This window comes from Dipodomys ordii, unplaced genomic scaffold, assembly GCF_000151885.1.
Source record: "Dipodomys ordii isolate 6190 unplaced genomic scaffold, Dord_2.0 Scaffold94, whole genome shotgun sequence".
In the NCBI taxonomy this organism is placed as follows: domain Eukaryota; kingdom Metazoa; phylum Chordata; class Mammalia; order Rodentia; family Heteromyidae; genus Dipodomys; species Dipodomys ordii.
In genome coordinates this window covers 9,541,339-9,564,394 of record NW_012267310.1, presented here as the reverse complement: position 1 = coordinate 9,564,394, position 23,056 = coordinate 9,541,339, and the positions used below count along the sequence as shown (strand labels likewise).

Sequence of the window (23,056 nt, the reverse complement as noted above, 5' to 3'; positions counted from 1 at the left end):
GTTTCCAAATCTTTTCAACAATCTTCATATTTTGCTAACCACTGATATCACCAACACAAGCCCATCTAACATTAATTAGGATAATTAATGAAACCCCTGGTGTAATACCAGCTAAATATAGCTGCAGTACTTACAGTGGCTGCCTCTGGAGTAAGGCTTTTTGATTAATTGCTAGCCAGCCACCCCTGGAGTGTGCATTCTTGATTAAGACAACTGACCGCCTCTACAGTGTACCTTAAGCTAACACACTCATACATCATATTGTGCTGTCCACGTGAGCATTTTTTTAAACTCTTAGAATCTACTTTATTAAGGCATAATTTAAACACTATAAAAGGCTTCCATTTTAAGTATGTAATTTGAGATTTGGCAAACATATATACTTATGCAACAGCCATACAAATCCAAGTACATATATTCCAGTCACTTAGAAATTACCTTTGTGTTACTTTCTGGTCTGTTATTCTCCCCCAAGCCACTCCGGGTTACCATTTTTCCCATAGATGAGTTTTGCCTGTACTACCATTTCATATAAATGGAATAACTAGATTCGTGATTTTAAAATGTGCTATCAGTGCATATAACCTTTCTTTGCAGAGTAATATTCATTGCATCACTATCACAATTGGTTTATCTATTGCTCTGATAGTTTGTTTCCAGTTTTTTATAATTACAAAAAATTGGTGTGGATGTTTATATACACACCATTTATGGATATGTGTTTTTATTTCTTTTGTGTAAATATTTATGACTTAAATATTTGGGTCATAAGGTAGATATATGTTTAATTTCATAAGAAACTGCTAAACTGAGTTTCCAAAGTTATCACGGTTTGCATTTTTATCAGCAGTGTACAAGAGTTCCAGTTGCTCTATCTTGCCATTATGTAGCATTGCCTCTGTGTGTGTGTGTGTGTGTGTGTGTGTGTGTTTGCACACACGCACACATGTGTGCTTGCCAGTCTTGGGGCATGAACTCAGGGCCTGGGTGCTGTCCCTGCTCTTTTTTGCTCAAGGCTAGTGCTCCATCACTTGAGCCACAGCTCTGCTTCTGAGTTTTTGATGGTTAATAGGTGCTAAGTGTCTCAGGGACTTTCCTGCTCAGGCTGGCTATGAATTGTGATCCTCTGAGCTCAGCCTCCTTGAGAAGATACCATGAGCCATAGGTACCAGCTGGTATTGCCAGTTTTTGAAAACAAAATTTATGCTGAGTAGTTTAAAATAAACAATGCTACACATAGTTTTTCTCTCCCTAATTTAAATCCAGACTTGTATGTTTGGTTTCTGCAAAGCCATAAAGCAAATAATGTTGATCAAGCGACTTGGATATGGATTAAAGTTTTTCTCTTTTTCTAATATAACATTGGGATTGGTCTTATGGGTACCTGTTGATTATATCAGTTGGTTGTGTTTTGTTTCATTCCTTTGTTCATTTATTCATTCTGCTTATCTGTCCCTCACCATATTAGATCTGAATTTTTAGAGAATACTTGTATATTAACTTATTGAGAATTAGGATAGAAGTAGGTGATGGGGCTCTTTAAGGAGCTTAAGGGAGCTGGGTTTCTGAAACATATATACACAGAAACAGAAAAGAAATTCAGCCTGGTGTATATCAAAGTACAGACTTGAATAAAAGCATCATCTAAATATAGCTTCATGCTGACTGACTTGAGTGGAGCCTTGACAGACACATGACTGTAGAAAACAGTTGAATAAACTATGGAGTTATTACACTTTACTGAATATTACAATTGTACCTTTGAATATGAAGCTTAGTTGATCAAAGAATACAAAATTACAGTTAGCAGAAATAAGTTCCAAATATCTATTCTGCAGCATAGTGAGCACAACCAATGATGGTGTATTTTATTCTTGAAAATGCTGAGGGTGGCTGTTAACTGTTCTCACCACAAAATGATCACTGTGCGAGGTAATGTTAATTATCTAGATTTAGCCATTCCTTTATGTATATATAAACCTTAAACATCATGTTGTACTTGCCAAATACATGTAATTTTATGTCCATTAGAAGAAATGTACATTGATTTTTAGATCCAATTGTATTTAAACACACACACATAATGTAAAAAATAAATGCTGACCGCCCTTCATGAATTTGGGAGGCAGAGGCAAAAGGAGGAGGATCCTAAATTCAAGGCCAGCCTGAGCTCCATAATAAGACCTTGTCTCAAAAAGAAAATAAATGTTAACAAGATAGATCTTATAAGATCACTGATGGTTTGTTTACACAATTTTATGTATTTTTTACTTTCTACATTTTCCACAGTGACCATGTATACCTTTTGTAATCAGCAAAGTTGTAATACTACTTACTATTTGAGTGTTTGCTAAGGTCTTAAAGCGATTTCAGTAATGTATCCTTTGTTCTTGTCAATCTTGCGTCGAAAAGATTCACTACAGTAGATCCAGATTGTAGTCTACAGAGAAAAACCGTGCCTGTCTTCCCTTTCCCCTTGAGAACCAGGGCTACATGAATGCCTGCAGGCTCTGCCACTGTAATCCCTTACAGAAGTGAGCTTTCCTGATTGTCAAGGGGCAAAAGGATTTTTTTTGTAACCCTAAATAAACAGTATTTCACCTCCCAAAGTTTGGAGCAAAGACACAAGAATTTTTTCGTAGTCTATTTTTGTGGTTGTTGCATTGGGGATTTTTGTCTGTGCTTTCTGATGAAATAACAAATGATCTTTGTTTCCTTCTTTATTTTTCAGCTGACCTGAATAATGTCAGGTTCTCAGCTTACAGGACTGCCATGAAACTCCGAAGACTACAGAAGGCCCTTTGCTGTAAGTATTAACAAGTACTTGAAGACATTCATAATTTTTCATTGCTTAAAAACCAAAGTTGAGGGGCTGGGAATGTGGCTTAGTGGTAGAGCGCTTGCCTAGCATGCATGAAGCCCTGGGTTTGATTCCTCAGCACCACATACACAGAAAAAGCTGGAAGTGGCACTGTGGCTCAAGTGGTAGAGTGCTAGCCTTGAGCACAGAGAAGCTCGGGGACAGAGCCCAGGCCCTGAGTTCAAGCCCTACGACTGGCAAAAAACAACACCAAAGTGGATTGGAGGTCTTTTCACTTGAATAGCTGTTACAAGTCCTATTGCGACACAGAATTCAGTTTTTAAAGTCTCTTTAGTATCTATCTAGACTATTACACTTAGCAATATAATGTTAATATTCTTTAGTTACTTATGTTAAATTGATAAGATAATGATAATTTTAATTTCCCAAAGAATATCACTGTGGTGTCTATAATTATCTTTATGAAGCTAGAATTATCTCCTCCCCATTCTCTTTGTTTCTTCTTCATATAAAGGATATTTAGTATTAGGAGATGAAGATTATTTTGTCAAAACCAACTTTATAGATGTGTGTGGTTTATTATTTAAATGCTAAGTTCAGATGAGTGAATGCTATAATAAAGAAAAATGACTGGATTGTTGTTGTTTTTTGAAGAAATCAAGTATCTGGGGAAATATTGAAGTGTTGTCAATAAAGTCTATTGTCAATAAAGTGAATTAGAGTATAGTATTGTTTGAGTGTGTCTCTAGGTATTCATGATATGATCATGAAAACATCAGGCATACCCCCTACTACGAAGGAACCCACAATCCAATAAGGGATATAAAACTGGACATGTAGGCAAAATACATACAACATAGTCGATTGGTAAAAACATAAAATGATATTTGTCTTTATGTTTTGGCTGAGGCACTTAGGAAAAGTGAAAAGCATAGTGCAGTGTCATGTATTTAGTTTTATGACAGTGGAAGAATGGGGTGCTGTATGACTATCTTCCTGTGTGGGGTGAGGGTCAAAGAAGGGTTTGCTTGAAGTATAAGCTAGGTGAGTCCAGAAGAGTAAGTAAATTTCCCTCTTGGAAAAGTGCTCCAAGTCACAAGCAAGACTATGATCTGAGGCCCAAATGCCAAAGAAAGCATGATGAACTCTGGAACTGAAAAGACTTCCACGTGGTTAAAGCACAGAATTCCAAGGAGGGCTATTGTGAAATATTAGGCTGGAGAGAGAAGCAGGAGACAGATTGTGAAAGGCTTTTTCAACCCAAGTTAAAGAATTTAGAGGTCAGTGGGGAGCCTTTCAAGAGATTTTGGCAAGGGGATGACATGATCCGATTTTCATTTAGAAAAATCATACTGGCTGTGAAACAAAGCCTGGGTTGAGGGGGGGTTATGTTGCTGACAGGGGAGAGGCCTGTTGCAGAAATCTAAACCAGCAATATGGTGGCCTGAATTAGCAAAATAGAAATAGAGATAAGTGGAGAGGGTTTAGAAATATTCATGAGATGGATTGTGCTATAGCTTGGTGATTAATTTGATGTAGAGGGTGAAGGGAAGTCAAGAAAAACAGACAGGTCCTTGGGGTGGGCTGCCCTGTGAATGGTGGACTTGGCTGGTAGAGTTGGGTTTGAAGCTGTGGTACTCAGGAGAAATATACAGACAGTATTTAGGAACCATCATCATGTAGATGCTGACTGTAATCAACTACAGAGGGGATGGGTGGCTTGGGAGGAGTGCAGATTGAAGAGTTATTTGCAATAGAGCCCAAGCAGCTTACAAAAAGGATTACAAAGGAATGGCCAGTAGGGGAGAGGGCAATTCCCAAGAGGTAGCACCAGTGCATTAGGAGAAAGAAGGACCTCTACTAGGGTCAAGGCCATGTGGGGCAGCAGAAGTTATGAGTTTGGTTGGAAGCCTGATAGTTAGAAGGAAGAGGGATCAAGGAGAGAAATGTTAAAGGGAGTTAGAAGAAGAGAGAGTGAGGGACCTGAAGGCCAAGAGTTGGGGTCAGAGAGAAGCATTGCTGAGAATTATTTCAAAGGTAGCCTGGTTCCAAGTGATCTGGATATGACCATGTAAGTAGGTGGCAAAGTAGATTAGGTGTGAATTTCCATGCAGAAATGATAGGAAGTTAAGCAACAGAGACTAGAGTGTTATATGAAGTATCCAGGTCAATGTAGAAATCACCCTAAAGTTAGGGCCAAACCTGAGGAAGAAAGAAAGTCCATGAACCTTGGCCACCATGTCTTCAGGAATGAAAGAGGTCAACTATGAGGGCTGCAGAGGAAGGTCGTGAGATAGTCAAGGAACCTCTGGTTCTGACACTGAGAAATGTCCTAGTAGTGAAATTATTTGAACGGAGAGAATAGGTCTTTCATCTTATTGATGTGCCCAATGCTTAACACGAAACAGGGCACAGAGTAGTGCTCAATCTGTTTTCATGGAATGAATGTATGAAAGTCAGTTGAGACTCCCATCTGCTTAACTTTATTGCCTGAAGTTATCATTTTTCAGGTATATAGCTGCCAAGTTTAAGTGGTTTATAAAAGGTTCCCCAGGCCTAGGATTTCCTTAGGGACCTGTTAATATACCATAGCCAGCACAAAGCAGTTGGGAGGGGAGGTAGAGTTAGGGGGCTGGATCGAAAGTCTGCTGTTTTTCTTCTCTGGACCATACCCCATCCCAGAAGTACTGCTTTCTTTTGATAAAAGGGGAATTAGGAACTGGTTATTAGAAAGTGCTATAGAATATTCTGATAAGGTCCTAAAAGTTCAGAAGAGAACTCTAGCTATTCTGAGTTATACCATGAAAATGCTCAGAAATAGACTATGTGTAAGGTCTACAATGTCTTGTGATTATAACTGTACCTTTCCATATTGTTTCTTGTAACCCTGGATTGGGGCATTATCTAGTTTTCCTGTTGTAAAAGAATTCTGTTCACTTAGGTGTTTTCTTCCATTTCAACTCATGTTAAAATTTTTGATAAATAATGCGAAAAATGGGGGAATTTGATACTGTGAAAAATGCTGGCCATTCGAAGGGAAAGCTTTGGGATAAAGTTAAGCTCTGAATATCGAGTGATTTCTTTAAATTTTCCCTTTTCAGCGGATTTGAAATTCTCAGCATTTCCTTTTGGAGTATAACTTTTCCCATAGTTGAAAGAAATTCAAGGATAGCAAAATAAGGATGTATTTATCTAAATTAGGCACTGAATTTTCAAGAATTAGAGGATGGTGAGCAGTAAGAATATAAAGTGAGACATTCTGCCAATCCTTTTTATTATTGAAAACCTGTGTGGTCCAATTACTTAGTAACTTCAATAAGTAATTTGAGAATTTCCTCTTAATTTTGTATTTGCTTAGGCTTAGCTTCTGGCATTTTGTTATTTCTGTGCCTGCAAAGCCATGATAAAGGGCTGTTGTTTGTGGTACATGCAAATAAATTTTGTCTTGGCTAGCTTTTCCTACCCAAATCTGCTTCTACTCTTATATTAATGGATATTAATGATGTTATCTCAGAGATTTCATGATGCCAGTGGAGTTTGAATTACAGATGCTTTAGAAAGTATGCACTGCCCCTTAAGCGCTTGATATTATTTTTTACTTTCGTGCCCCAACTTCTAAGATTGTGGAAAATCAGATAACACAATTTTCCAATACAAGAATTTGCTACCTAAGTCAAAAGCATCACCATTGGCCTTTAACAGCTCCAGTTTGTAACTGGTTTAAAGTTACATGACTCCATGGTGCCTTTGAACACATTGTGAATGGAAATTAAGCTTGACAGAAAGGAAAGACAAAAAAAATACCTTGGTAAGAGGGCTTTATAAGTTGGATCTTATGGCTAATACCCAACTGGAGGTTATGCAAATCATCTAAGCCTTTTTTCTCCTTGTGAGGCTCTAATAACATTCCATAAATGTGTGGTTTCAAAAATCCAAAGGATAGCCAACTTTTACAAGTAAAGTTACACTTAAAAATCAAATTAATTTATTACTATGGGGGGATTAGAAAGAGCTCAAGACATGGGGCTAAATTGATTCCAGTTGATAAGTATGATGAGTATTTTACATACAACAAGAAATCGGGAATAATCTGCTTCTGTTCAGCAATGCAATAACATGTTGTAGACATTTGGTATAGCCTAGAGTTGTCTGAATGAATTCAAAATTTCTAAACTAGTTTATTGCTGGTGGCTCACACCTGTAATCCTAGCTATGCAAGAGGCTGAAAACTGCAAGACTGCAGTTCAAACTAGCTTGGGCAAAAAAGTCTGCAAGACTCCATCTCAGTTAACCAGCAAAAAAGCAGAGCTGGAGGCATACCTCAAGTGGTAAAACATTAGCCAAGCAAGCAAGTCAAGCCAGAACTCCAGGACCTTGGGTTCAAGCACGAGTACAGGCACCAAGCCCCCCCCCCCACAAACAACCCAAACTTTTGAACATAACTAATGCTACAACAAAGTAAGTGAAAAACATAATGCCTTTCTTTCTACACAAATAGTGCATTATTAGTGGCTAAAGCAGGCATTAAATTGAATTTGGTTGTCAGTGAAGACTAAGAGGATCCATAAGGTCCCACAATTTCATGCATGGCCCCACAGCCTCAAGCTGCCTCACAAGGACTCCCCAGAGACAGTGTAATTATTTTGCACCTCCCCTCCAAAAATACAAAAAAATCCCTACATTATCTATTAGTTTTCACCATTCATCTTACTTCACAATTAAAATCATCTTGTGGGCACATCTTGAGGCCATTCACTTTTTCAGTTTATATTTATTGACAGATAGTCATGCCTTAAAGATAGGGGTCTTAAAACCCACCTGTCTTCCAGGGGAAATACTGTAGTCATTTAAAATGTCCTCAATGTTCATGAGTTGCACAGGAAGAAAAGAATGGTTGGCTCTCAATCATGATGTTGAGCTGGTAGAGAAAGCACCTTGTAGATTCCATCTTGCAGTAATCATTGATTTCATTTTCTAGCTATTCTGGTCAGCTTGCCATCGTTAACCTACCTTCTGGCATTGGATGCCTGCAAAGTGTGTTCTTCTTGTACTAAAAGGTCTTTTGCATCACTTTATCTTTTCTTGCTCACAGCAAATTCTACCTGGCCACGTATTTCTAGCTCACTTTTTGATTTTGCTAACTGAAGCTTGTTTTATTTCAGGTGGTCCAATGCTCCTTGTCCACCACACATGTGGTTGCTATTTAATATTATTAAGTTTAATATTATTATTATATTGGAAATAAATTTGAGACACAGTGATCTTGTGTTTCAGGATAAAGTCATATGACTAGTAGGCACTCCTAAATGGACTGTGGTTTGGGATGCCATAGAAATTCCCACTACCCTCCACATCAAACTTTGGGCTTTTCAATCTTAGGAAATTAAACTTACTTCTCTCTCAATGATTCATATATTCATCTTCTACCCACTTATGGATTTTCCCATACAGTAATGGGGCAGAAAGCAATTTTTTTACTTAAAATATTATGAAAGAAGAGACACATAAACCCGCTAACATATATCTAAAATTAAATCTTCAATTAGTGGCCACCATGTTCATTTACATTATTATAAATCATTGTTCTCCATAATTGACTAGGTAGACATTCCTATGAAATACTTTCAGCACAGTTGCTTACTAACTTAAATGCTGTGCAACAAGAACCAAAAGGCATAGGCACTTTATTATTGCCTCATGTAGTCGGTCACAGGATTCCCCTTCTCTTCATTCATTGTGCTCCATAGGTTGGCCAGTTGTGTCACTTCTTGCCTCTTTAGAGGGAGAACAGGTATTAACTCACAACATGTGAGTCAAAGCTACAGAAGTATTTTGCTCTTACAGACATTGTGTTCTATTTCCCCTGTGAACCCTACTTGGTGACTACCTTCCCATGAAGATTAACCACACACACCTTACTTCCTCTACTATTAATTTTAATCCAACCCCTTGGGTTCAGCCATTCATTGTTGGTAGCAAAATGGGACATTCCAGGCTTCCCATTAGCGTATTCCCAGTGGTATAAAGGAACAATCTGATTGTCCTATAGAGAAACTGGGCTATTCTGCCTTCTAGGCAACAAAAGGTTTATAATGACCAATTAGGCCAGATTGGGGGGGGCGGGGCACGGAAGGTGACTTAGTACATTGATCCCTGCGGAATTCTTGTGCTAACAAATAACCATAGTTTCTTATTTGGAAATATTGAAATTATAGCCCAGTCTGGGAATGACTAGGTCTTGTACTGACAAAGGAAAATTATAGCAAAGTGGGGAGCACCTGTACGTTTCCCAGTTGAATCTTTTTAATCTTTTCAAGTGTAATTGGTCTCACAGGTGTCCCATTTGTCCCAGTGATAGTTGCTCAGGTTCCTGTGGCTGGAACTCCACCTGCAGGCCAGAGAGGGCGAAGCTCAACAAAAGGAGATTCTGTTACTGGGCACCACCAAGGGATTACATTTTTATCAGCCTTACAATCAGTTTGCAGCTCCTTTCTAGTCCATTTTGGTGGCTTTTTGCATTCAGGTTCTATCATTCCCAGATTCTACTAGGAAGGTATATTATCAGTAACCAACTTCAAAGTCTGTCCTACTTCAAACCATTGGTAGCTTTGGGTGACCAACACCAGCAGTTCATTTTCATCCCTTTTATTAGAATTGTCTTTTTCTTTCTCAGTAATGCAAAGAATGAGTTAGGAGTCATGTAATTGTTTACATTTCTGGTGTTAACTACACTATTAGTGGAAGTTAGACAATTCACTTTCTAAAAATATTTATAGAGCCTAAATAGCAATGCTTATGTATCTACAGTTCATTTCAAGAACAGGATACAGTATTCCAACTACGCTGAAAGCACTGTACGCATGTAGCCACAGGAGACATCACCTTTCTAGAGGCTAAGTGTAAGATTCAATTGCCTTCAGTGTATAAGAACCATGCTATGATGCATTTTGTCTCTTGGCTCAAGAATCACTTGTGTTAGCACAAAAACCTTTGGAAACCAAAGCACAAATTAAAAGTTTCAACTAAACTTTCCCATGCCCAGTTAGAGCAACCTATGCATCTTCTTTCTATGTAGTCATGACCAAAGCCCATGGTATTCATGGGTCTCATCAAGATCAGATACAAATGATCATTGTTACTGTTAACAATAAGCAGTGGTGATAACCTATAAGCCATGGTCATATGTCAACCTAGTAAATCTCTTCATTGTTTTAACCATGGTGCTGTGTAGACATTTGAGCAAAAGTTCTCATATCAATGTCAGACGCTTTGGAATTAACCCTGACAGAACAGATAGCTCCACCCCAGTGCACTGGTCTTTTTAAAGTGCAAAGATTTACTTGGAAAGCCTTTCATCTTTAAGTAAAAGCTGCTCAGAGAATGGTGTGATTTCATTAGTAATCTTATCACACGTACCTTGCTTTCTGGACAGGAAAAATCAGCAGACGAATAGCAGTTCTTTGATCATTACCAGATATTGACACAGTGTCCAAGTTGTAAGCACCATAATCAACTTTACTTGTTTCTGAAGAATGGTATCTTCTGCAACCACTTTTTTTGGTGGTACCAAGGCTTGAACTCAGGACCTTGAGCTCTCTTGACTTGTTTGCTCATTGTTGGCACTCTATCACTTGAGCCACACCTACTCAGGCTTTTTGCTGTTTAACTTGGAAATAGAGTCTTAGGGACTTTTCTGCCCAGGCTGGCTTCAAAACACAGTCTTGAAAATCTCAGCCTCCTGAGTAGCTAGAATTATAGGTGTGATCCACTGCCAGCCAGCTCACCCACCTTTCTATAGACACCTCTATGGGAAAGCAGAAAACCTAGGTATTAGGCCATAATATCCAGAGCAAGTCTCCTTAACTTTGGTCAGGTTCTCAACTACAAACCTGATTTAAAGGTGCTTTCTAGTTCTAAAAGTTTATGGTGCTATAAAGGCCAAAAGAAAACAAAAAACCAAAACCACCTTTCTCAACATATCATTTGTGGCATCCTTATAAAGATCTTGAGTAAATAGAGAGGACAGTAGACACAAATGGCATCTCAGGAAACATTAATGGGATTCTTGTGCTAAGAGGACCTGCCTAGCAAGTGTAAGGCCCTGAGTTCAAATCCTAATTCCATCAAATACCAGAACAGCAAATATTTTAGAAATCAAGAGTATATTTCAGTACTTAGTTTTTAAATATTGCTTTAAAAAATATATCCCTTATTGGAGGAGATTGATGAAAGGGGTAATACCAATCAATATGCATTTTATTTATAAACTGACATGTTAAATGGTAAGCCCTTGTACAGCTACTTAAAGATTATATATGCATAAATATATACTTAAAGATTATATATAAAATATCACTTAGTGAATATATACACACATATGCACACACAATATGAGTTACATGTATTTTAAATGTAAATTCCTAGCTGAGGCAAAAGAATAGTCTCTCAAAACTGTCTACTGGTTGCATGTTGAAACTTCCAGAAAAGCTAATCAATATGTTTAAATTTTCACTTCAAAGTTGTTAACATATATTCTTTCATATGCTCATTTTGAGCAATATATGATCTGTGTCATAATTAAATTATCCCTATTGCTTTTGTCAAATCTTTTCAGGCCTATAGCATGCACTAAGTATAACTAAATAGATCCTTTTGAAAATTGCTCCATGAAAGTACAATTCTGTGTGATATATTTATCTTGAGAAATGTGTTCTTCAGTCTTCAGTGATGGATAGTTGTTGTGTTTAAGTGCATCCAGTTTTAGTGGAGTACACTGCATAGTATCTGTCTCCTGTGTCATCTTCTACTCTTGTTATTTTAGAGCAATTGCCTTGTTCCCCTCTGGAGTTATTTATACTCCAGATTTTCTTTTCTGTGTGTTGCCCATTCACCTGTGCAGAGATAAGAGTAGTCCCAATAAAATGAAATGCATGTAATTTTGCTTTGTTTCCATCACATGGGTATATTAGACTCTTCATAAAAAAGTGAGTCCAAAATTTCACACTTGCTCTTATATCCTTGAATCTAAAGCAAAATAGTTACAATGATTAAAAGGAAAGTAACAAAAAGAAAGTAATAGAAAAAGTTCAAAGTACCCATAACTTTCTTCTATATATTATGTTTGAAAATGTTGGTATATGGAAGAAACCCATCCCTCTCTTCCAATAACAGAACTGTCGTGCTGTATTTCTAAATGTCCTCATGACTTGTACTTGGAAATTTGCCCTCTGAGGAAGTAAGGTACACAGAAGAGAGAATAGAAGTTTCACTCATTTATCCCTATACCCTCTCTAGACTCCCATGCAGTCCCTATTCGACCTTCACCTTATAGCATCCAACCTGCCTACTTACACTGATACTATTTTATTCTTCATTCATTTTGCCACCTGGTTCTCAAATCAGACTCTCTATCTGCCAGTTTAACAATCTCAGCTTCTATGAAAAGAGAATATTTCTTTAGATTACAATCCTGCACTGCATAACAATATTTGGGCCAATAACAGACCATACATATGATACTGGTCCTCATAAGATTTTATCACTTGGTGATGGTACAGCCATCGTCATTTGTGTAAATACACTTTGTGATATTCACACAATGATGGAAATCACCTACTGTCATTTTTTTCTCAGAATATGTTCCCTTCATTAAGCAGCACATGACTGTATTTTAAAACAAAAGAGGCTACGTGTGTAATTTAATGCTACACTGCTTGTCTATCATGTCTGAGACTCTGGGTTCTGCATTAGACAGACAGACAGATACTAGAGCCTTTATTTCCATCAACTGGATGGTAGTCTCGGACATTACAGAGAAACTGGTCAATGGGAATACAGTTTTACTGGGAGAAAGGGGAGATGAGACAAAAGTCCTTGTATCCCTTCTGCTTCCACCACCAGAACTCCTTCATGCCCCCAGGCTCCTCCACCATTCAAAAAAGGGGGAAAAATGTGTACTATAATAGGCACTAACCTACATAGATGTTAGCTAATGTATTTGTGTTATAAAGCAAAATGCTTTATAACCTTAAATGGACATTCTTTATTATTGGGAAAGCTGTTTACTGACTAGAATGACTTTTGTTTATCTGAAGTTGTATTTATAATTGTAGCCCCACTTCCCCCTAATTGTGGAAGAGGGAGGTACTTAATTATCATTGATTCTTTGTCTCAAAGGAAGGAGAATTCTGACCAGAGCTTAGGTGTTTAAGACCATATAAAAGCAATGTTGTTGCATTTCCAATTTGGCTAATAAATTGGCTTTAGAGAAATGCATCTTTTCATGTCACTTGGGAATAAAGTTTGTGATTTGCTGATGTTGGACAAGGTTGAAGTTTCATTATGATTAAATTTGATCTTTTAGCATATGATTAAATGCTATCTCAGATCAAAGGACTCCACCCTGCCCCCAGCTTTAGAAGGTTGGAAAGCTTTGGAGAGTTTGGAAAGTACATTGTAAAATAGAGCTTGAAGGTGAAAGGAGAAATAAATGAGTGTGGAGCCTGGATACTGGATAGATTATGCATTTCTTCTGTTTGCCTATTGAAAATTTTAGGGAAGTTGATTCTTTTCGTTGCCTGTTGTCAAGACAGCAGAGAGATGCTGAGGTCTCTGCTGTTTCAAGGAGAGAAACACTCAGTGACTATAAATGCATAGCCAGAAATTGAGTTTACACAACCCTAGGCATACAGATTAATCTAACTGACCTCTTCTAATTCTAATACAAGAAAGTGTTGTCAGGATCACTTTCCAGATCTACTATAACATTTTTTTTCTTACAGAAGTGAGAGTATTTGCATTCACATAGACCAGATAAGGTTTCCCTTAACTCTCACATACACCAGAGAAGAGAACTGTCTCTGCCCACATCTTTACCCAATGCTATTGAGACTTGGGAACCACATCTCATCCTGACTACTGATCAAATGCACTAGCATAGAGCTGAGAGCAGAAAACCAAAGGCCTTGAGCGAATGTAGAGTGCTGGGTACTGATGGTTCACACTTTGAATCCTAGCTGCTCAGGAGGCTAAGATCTGAAGATCAATGATCCAAAGTCAGCCCAGGCAGATACATCCTTTATCTCCAGTTCAGCTACAGCAAAAAAACTGGAAGTGGAGAAGATGTACCTCAAGTGGTACAGAATCAGCCTTGACTGAAAAAGCCAAGTAAGAGCTTAAGGCCCTGAGTTCAAGCCCTAATACCAGAATAAGAAAAAAAGAAGAAATAAAGATGGTGGAGTTCTAGTTTGCTGTACCCCTAAAGAGCAGGAGATAACCAGGATTCTGGAAGGAAAAGGAAGAATAGTGAAAGGGGATTTTGTGCTTTGAGTCATTTGTGATTTTCTGTTTTTGCAGTGGATCTTTTGAGCCTGTCAGCTGCATGTGATGCATTGGACCAGCACAATCTTAAGCAAAATGATCAGCCCATGGATATACTGCAGATCATTAATTGTTTGACCACTATTTATGATCGCCTGGAGCAAGAGCACAACAATTTGGTCAATGTCCCTCTCTGCGTGGATATGTGTCTTAACTGGCTGCTAAATGTTTATGATACGTAAGTACTGTAGGACTTTGTGTATGTGTGCGTGCTCACATGTATGTGTACAAACACGCATGTGCTATATCAGAGGGAATCTAGCTTACAGAACAGTGACAGTGTGATTAGCATGACAATAGGGCCACAGAAGCTATGGCCCTGTTTAGGTGATAAATCATTTGTGCATTTATGTGATTTGAAAATTCTTTTGATAAGCTAGGAGAGGTAAGAGATAGAACATTCTAAATTTGAAAACAAAACCCTGACATACTCATTTTTCAACTCGTAGAATGAATCAATGGGTATCCATGGTTCTTTCCTTCTCTCACCTGTGTATTTTGGAATTTCTCCATCTACTTTGGAGTGGTCTCTCTCATTGGCAGGAATAACTGTGCTCTTGGAGAGGCTGGCACACCTGTCACCAGATTAGAGTGGTCTTAGCAGATACCTGGTAGAATTTCACAGGAGAGAATGAACTGATAAGCCAAACAAAATGAAAATAAGCCCTTACTGCAGCAAACACATCTCTTCAAACCAAGGAAGATTATTTTGTGCTTTTTTTTTTTAATAAGGTTGTCCAAAGTTTTAGTTTAGCACTTCAGTTTGTATTCTCTCTTAGAGAACAGTTGCTTATTTCCTTTGGATTGCACACAGGAGATAGATCCAGTTCTAATTTTTGTCTTGAGCTTAATGAACACAATTGAGGAAGGAAGCCAATGGAATTGGTGTTGATTTTCACTGAATTCTTCTTAGACCTCAAAATTATTACATGCCTCATTTCACACATCAATGAGAACATATTCCCATTGGAAATCTGGGAAGATTTTACTGAAAGTAATTGCATATCTAGTTTGCCTTTGTTGTAGACTTCTGTCATCTCCTTCATTAAAATTTATGCTGTTTTCTTAGTTATTTTGATAAGGCATTGCTTTTTAAGTTTCAAGATCACCTGGCTATTGAAATGAAAATATGACTTCCATTCTACTTGCCTGAAAAAAATGATTGGGGAATCATTTTAGCTCCTTAAAGACCTGAGTTATTTGAGGGAAGTAGATAAGGAAATCTTATCTATAATGGTAGAATTCTGTTACTGTATTAGGTTCCAAGATCTTTCTTTAATTGAAAGATTTAGTTGTGTGTGTGGGGGGGAATTGTTTTTGTTTTTGTTTTGTTAGTCACTGGGCTTGAACCCCAGGCCTAGCCACTGCCCCTGAACTCTTTTTGCTCAAGGCTAGAGCTCTACCACTTTGAGCCACAGCTCCACTTTCGGTTTTCTGGTGGTTACTTGGAGATAAAAGTGGCAGAGACTTTCTTGCCCAGACTGGCTTTGAATTGTGATCCTCAGATCTCAGACTCCTGAGTAGCTAGGATTACAGGCGTGAGCCACCAATGCCCCCCTTCCCCTTTTGCCACACTTGGGCTTAAACTCAGGGCCTTGTGCTCTCACTTGTCTTTCTCTATTGAAGGTTTAGAGCTCTACCATTTTAGCCATACCTCTACTTCTGGCTTTGCTGATTAATTGGAGGCAAATTTCTCCCAGATTTTTCTGCCCAAGCTGGCTTTGAACCTCAGTCTTTAGATATTAGCTTTTTGAAAAGCTAGGGTAATGGGTGAGAGCCACCAGTGCCTAGCTTAGGATTTAGTAAATTTTACTTTTGAAAACTGAGCATATTGTTCACCCCAAATATCCATATCTAAGGTAAAGTTAATTTCTATAATAAAACAAAAAAACCTGGAGAATTATTGAAAGCCATTTTTCTACCAAATGGGAAGCTTTTCATTCTTATTTTTCCCCATTGGTAAAATAAGCTTGTGAGTAAATTTGTTATATGAAATGCTTGATTTCAGCTTTCTGTATAATAGAACATTGATATAGTAACAGGCTACTTATAAATTTCCCTTTTGGAACATATATTTGATTGTTCTCTAATAGTGTGCCATGAGCTTTTGGGATATAAATCTTTATATTTCATATTTTGTGGCTTATACCAGTGCACATGTACATGGGCACACGTGTACCAGTAGTGGAGCTTAAACTCAGGGTCTTGCACTCTGGATGGGCTTTTTCTGCTCACAGCTGGCACTCTACCACTTGAGCCATACTTCTAGTCCCAATTAATATTCTTAATAAGGGGAAATTTGATGAACATCTGTGAGTGGGTTAAGAGAACAGAGCAGTTTGTTAGTAATTTCAGGGGTTTTGTAACCAAAATAGAGGACTGTGGGCATAGCTCAAGTGGTTAAATGCCAGCTTAGGAAACATGAGGCCCTGAGTTCAAGCCCCAGTACTGCCTAAATAATTATATATTTGGTCAATATTGATTTAATCTAGTTCAAATTTGAAGTCATGAGCCAAATAGATCAACATATTCAGAAAAGTTCTCACTAATCTAACAAACAATGGTCAATTCACTTCCCATATCCAAGCTGTTTATTTCATCCCTCGGTGTTTTTAGCCTCTAGTAGAATGTAATTGTTTTGTTTTGATTCTTCCTAACAGGGGACGAACCGGGAGGATCCGTGTCCTGTCTTTTAAAACTGGCATCATTTCTCTGTGTAAAGCACATTTGGAAGACAAGTACAGATGTAAGTCATGTATATTAACTCTGTATTCTTTTATTGATGTTGGCTAATTACCCTAGTTCTAAACAGGAAATGACATACTGTTCTTGTTTGACAGCAGGTTTCTCATGTTAAGATGTAGAACTGCTTTTAAAGTGTCATAAAATTTGGTTTGTACTGTTCCTGTCACACATTAAATTGCAGGTATTTAAATCGAAAATGCGGATTAGCGTCTCCAGTCCGAGTATTATTTTATATTACATTGACTGTGTCGGAGTAAGACACATGTTTCTGGGGGATAAAGTCTGATTTGCCAACCCCTTTGTGTATGTCAGCTACATAAATGTGAAGGTTTAATCTCTGTATTTGCCTTGTCTTTGGATTCTTCTTTAAAGAATACTATCTGGCATTCATGCTCAAGGAACATTGTTTAGTTTATAATCACCTTACTGCAAGTTCCTTTGAAACATGCAATTCCTTGACGTGACTAACATTGTATTATTGGAGAGAGGGGTAGCTTGCTATGCTTAAATGGTACATACAGCCCTACACAATTTCCTTTTGGTTAGCTATTGGCTTCTTCTGCATAGAGAAGTATAAATCTTAATGAAAGGCAAATACTAGAGGACTAGGGCAGATGGCTTGGCTCAGTTGCCATCCATTCCCATTGTAAAGGGAGTACATTTTTCTCCTTTAAATGATCATAAGAAATATTTTCAGGTGGAACATTAAACAAGTCCAGCCTATCTTGTCTTTTCCTTGTCCCCTAAGGCTTAGCCACACACAGAGATGAGGAGATAAGCTAAGCTTAAGGACAAGCAAGAGACAAAAGAGATTAAATTTCTCCAAAGCCTTTCTGAGCCATAGCTCTCTTTTCTCCTCTAAGAATAAGCCAAAGAATACACAAACCATTTAAACTCTTACTTTTATGGAGTTTTGACTTGAACTTTTTTATCTTAAGAAAACAAAACAACCAAACAGCTTTCATTAACTTTTTAAAACTTATTTTGAATAAAGTGATATTTCTATGAGTTTAAATAGTATATTTACTGATTAGAAGTTACGTTTGTTCAGGAAGTGGCGCTGTAGCTCAAGTGGTAGAGTGCTCGCCTTGAGCTGAAGAGCTGAGGGACAGCGCCCAGGCCTAGAGTTCAAGCCCCACAGCCGACCAAAAAAAAAAAAGTTTGTTCAAAAGCCTGGAGTGCTGCCATGTTGTCCAGGCAGATCTGAAACTCCAAAGCTCCAGCAATCCTTCTGCCTCAGTTTCCCAAAAGTTAGTTTCTGATCAAATCACATCAGTAGCATAATACCATCATATTGTAAATTGACTGGTACTTATTATTTTTACAGTGTTAGTTTTGAGGTATTTCAGGCATTCACTAACAGGTAACATATTTTGAGGTTGGTAAAAACAAAAATAGTTAAATCAAAGCAAGATATGTTAAGGGACTGGGCATGGTAGTTCATGTCTTCTTGCCTGTAATCATAGCTATTGGGAGGCATGGGTAGGAAGATTGAGATCCAGGCCAGCCCTGGCAAAAAACATAAAACTTGATGTGAAAAATAACCAAAGAAGAGATAAGGATGTGGCTCAACAGTAGATTATCTGCCTACCAAGTATGAGTCCTTGATTTCAAAACTCAATACAGGGTAACATTGGCCCGAAAGAATTGTACTCATTACCTCACTTATGGAATGGTAATCCCACTGTACAACACCCTAATAATAACAATACAATTATATTTAAAAATTCAATATAGCTGAAAAAGAAGGGAAAAATTTAGGCATTTAAAAACACTTCATAAATACAAAAAAGCAGTGTGTTTTGGAGGTAAAAAGATGTGCACGTGGTTGCAGTTTTCTTATGACCATCTTAAAATCTTGTTAAAATATTTAAGTTCTTAACATTTGAAGTATGCTCATAGATAGGAAAGGATTTATTGAACTTATTTCTTATTGGCAACTTCCAGGTGAATATGAGGTAAGTTTGGTGATTTACACCTGTAATCTCAGCACTTGGAAAGCTAAGTAGGAGTTCTAGACCAGCCTAGGCTACATAGCTAGACTGTGTCAAACAAGGAAACAAACAAGTAAAAGGACAAGCACATTCCATCAATTACAGGATAATACAATAGAAGCTAGATGTATAAATACATGAATATATAAATAAGAAAAACATCCTGAGTGAGCGAGCACATGAATGGTGTGATCCGATGACTCCTTAAAGAAGTCCCAATTTTGCTACTTTTTTCAATCTCAAGGGATGGTGCTTTTGGCTAGTTGTGTGGCTCTTAGTGCTATAACTTTTATGGTCGTGTTTATAGTGTGTGTGTGTGTGTGTGTGTGTGTGTGTGTGTGTGTGTGTGTGTGTTTGTATATTATTTCCCAAAGGAGTATTTCTGCCTTAGAAAAATCTGTGTTAAGATTACATGTAAACTTGCATTTCCTACAGGGTTGTAGTTTATTTAAAATTTATCATACTTCATATATACATAGTGATGGAACATAGTCTATAAAAATATATCTGGATTAGCATGACTTAGAAATAAAGTCCTCAGTGGGAATGCTGATCACTCCTGAGAAATAGTACTGGAATTGACTTGGAACTTAGGTTCTCGTTGCTGTGATTTGGTGCTGTATTTGATCGTTGCAATTCTCTTCTTCCTTTTGCAGACCTTTTCAAGCAAGTGGCAAGTTCAACAGGATTTTGTGACCAGCGCAGACTGGGCCTCCTTCTGCATGATTCTATCCAAATTCCAAGACAACTGGGTGAAGTTGCATCCTTTGGGGGCAGTAACATTGAACCAAGTGTCAGGAGCTGTTTCCAGTTTGTAAGTTATTTACCTTTTTCTTTCTTTCTATCCAGTGTTACTGGGTGTCAAACCCAGGGTAGTTCCCTTGTTAGGCAAGTGCTCTACCACTGAGCACTTTTGCTTTACATCCCCAGTCTTGGTATTTTTTTGTGGTGAGTGGGACAGAAAGGGATATTTCTGAAGATGGAACTGACAGTCCCAAGCAAGTGCTCTGACCATTGAGCCACCCCTCCCCAGCTTACTCCAAAGTCATAATAATGATATCTTGACTTCTGTATTCTCTTAACAGCTTTTACAACACACTACCACTTAACGTTAGTTACTTTGCTTGTCACTTGGACAAAATTCCTGCGAGAACAACGGAAGGGAGGAATTAACTTATTTTGTTTTATGGTATTTTTGGTTCATGGTGTTAGATGGTTCAGTCCATGGTTGCTTGACCCCATACACTCAGGCAGAACTATCATATTAGTGGAAATGTTTGGCTGAAGAGTTTCTCCATGGCAGATGGGATGTGGAGAGGAATCTAGGAAGGGACCAGTGCAAGATACAGTCCTAATGACACACCTCCTCCATTTCCAGCCAGGTCTATCTCCTAATGTTTCCTAAACATTTTAAAATAGCACTACCAGCTGGAGACTAAGTTTTAACACATGAGCTTGGTGGGGGATATTTGTATTCAAATCCCAATACTGTGCTTGTCTAGTCTGTCTTGTCTTGTTCTGTTGCTTTTTCTCTGTCCTCTCTTTTCTATACCCTCTTCTTTCCAATGCCTGAGCACTCCCACTGATAGCCATTTAGGTTGTTTCTATTTTTTGGTAAGACAGGTAATGCTACAGTGAGCATCTTCGTGCTTTAGATCTTTTCTATGAAGTTTGTTTCTTAGGATAAATTTTCTAGGACTATAAAGTCCAGTCTAAAGGACATACATATTTTCATGGGTTTTGATACCTTTTACCAGATGGCTTTTCTTTAAAAAATTGCTTCTGATTGTAAAGCTGCTTGCCCTAAAAATAAGATATTTGCAGTACCACATTATTCCTAGCATTTTTATGCTTATTTTAAATGCTAAGAGCTTTGCTTCTTTTATAAAGTCCCTCAATCAGGTCTAATCCCATTTATGACTTAAGATTTGCAGAATGGAAGTAGCTATAGAAATGACTGTATTAGACCTGAATCTTTTCCTCAGAACAGAATGAACCATAGGAAGTTTTCTAGGTATAACCTTCTGAATAGATACATGGACAATCTGTTTACTTAATAGTTAATTGGGCAGATTCACTGTATGCAGATAAAATAAGCCCATGCATATACAGAGGTATATATTACTTGAATTATTTTGCCAAAATGATGGCAAATTATCTGCAAATATAAAAAAGATGTAGAGAAATAAATGCATTTCACCTCATATACAACCTGAAGCGTGAATAATACAGACTTTGAGTACCTAGATTTGAACTCACAGCCTTATGCCTGTGTAACTCCCTTGTTCTTGGCTAGCTCTCTATCACTTGCATCAGGTCTCCAGCACAGCTTTTTTCTAGTTGTTTTGGAGATGGGCATCTTGCAGACTTTTCTTCCAAGGTCAGCTTTGAACCTTGATCCTCTAGATCTCAGTCTCCTGAGCAGCTAGGATTACAGGCATGAGCCACCAGTATCTAGTGTGTGGATGAAATTTCTTACATGTTGTTAAATAAATATTGCTACTCCAGAATGTAAGCATAAGCAACTTTCATATTATATATATATGTATATTAATGGCCACAAATAACTGATCAATTTTGCTTTTTATATCTGATTATACAACTTGCAGTGACATGAGATTTGTTTTTTTCATTTACTCAAGTTGTAATTAGAGTTCTAATTGTAAAATATGCACACATATTCATGCATAAGTTTATATATACATATATATGCATGTATATGTGTGTGTATGTGTGTGTTGTATCTTCTAGGGTAAGAGCCAGAACACAAAACTGTTGAAAGTCATCTTAATTCACTGATGATCTCTGCTTCAAAGAACGCTGAGCTGTGTTTACAGCTGTCTAGGATCCTTTGTGACCTCTGATTCTACTGTAGTGATGTGTTAGGCAGCCATTGCCACTTCAGCTTCTGTTCTTGAATTTGGTTGTCAGGACAGGGGGCCTACTGGACACAGGAGGAGATAAATACATTTCACCTTTCCCTATCATAGATGCCCCCTCTTCCCTTACTCCATATCTCCTGCTTGGTTACTTCCTTGTTTCTGTAATAGCAACATTCTTTTCAGTATTAGCTTTGAACCCAGTCCATCTCACATATTTATCAAATTCCTCCCAGCTCTTGGAAATATCTTGTAAGAGACTTAGAAGTTGGTCAAGAGATGAACACTAGTAACAGATGTTTTCTTCTTTTCTTTCTACTGGTTTATATTTTCTGAATTTCCTTCATTGAATATTTATGAGTAGAAAAGAATTGTAAATGGCCATTGTTTTGGTTAAGGAAAAGAAGCATGTTCAATCTGATTCTTTGCCATTGACACTTCACTGGTTTCAGGTCTGCTCATCACATGAATATATCATTGCACTATTTGCCTTAGGATTCCTCCACACTAATACTCTTGCCCTTTTCTTTGCTCTCACTGCCCTGTTACTGGTTTATGTTACTTCCCATGTGACACCATCATTAAACATCTCTAGTTCCTTTCTATCATCTACTAAAGTAATCCCTAGTTTCTCTGGGTAGCCCTCAGACCTTCGCTAATCTGGTTTCATAACCACTTACTTTGAAGTATTACTTCCACTGTCACAAAACAGTTACCATTTACCATGATTATAAAGTCATGCCATTACTATTGTCACTTTCAAAACGTTGCTTTTGTTCACACGAACCCTTGCATTTCTTCCTTACCAATTCTGTGAGAAAAATAGACTTAGGTAGACTTTGAAGGTGGTGGTATTTGAACAATTTATCTTTGCCCTTAACTTCTCTCAGTGGGTGGCATACTTCGATTCACAGTTCACATTGGCCTCCTCAAATCGTTTCTGCTACTTCTACTTCCCAGCCTGGGACTTGGGTCCAGTAAGAGATGCCTTTGCAAAACAAAGAACATAGGACAGACAATAGGAGTTGAGGAAAAGAGACCTAAGTTAGAAGTGGCATCAGATGAGGCTTACATTACTTAGACTTAGGGAGCCTCTCCACCTGTAGTGATTTGCAGTCAGATTGAATGGCTCAGTTGTGAATGCTTACTTTTGAATGCACGTCCTGGCCCTAGTTTGCTTTTCCTTAGCCAGGTGCTCTGGCAGTCACCTTGCCTTTCATTGTGCAACGGGCATGAAA

General features: G+C 37.9%; 1 protein-coding gene across 4 annotated transcripts in view; it reads left to right on the top strand.

The window, feature by feature from the left end:
• Dmd (dystrophin) overlaps nucleotides 1-23,056 on the top strand; it is a 139,211-nt gene that overhangs the window by 35,937 nt on the left and 80,218 nt on the right. For all 4 annotated transcript variants that reach the window (XM_013026520.1, XM_013026519.1, XM_013026521.1 and 1 more), the window contains exons 3-6: nucleotides 2,732-2,806; nucleotides 14,177-14,378; nucleotides 16,861-16,946; nucleotides 19,596-19,753. In XM_013026520.1, coding sequence (XP_012881974.1) covers nucleotides 2,732-2,806; nucleotides 14,177-14,378; nucleotides 16,861-16,946; nucleotides 19,596-19,753 — 521 coding nt within the window. The remainder of the gene's footprint in view (nucleotides 1-2,731; nucleotides 2,807-14,176; nucleotides 14,379-16,860; nucleotides 16,947-19,595; nucleotides 19,754-23,056) is intronic.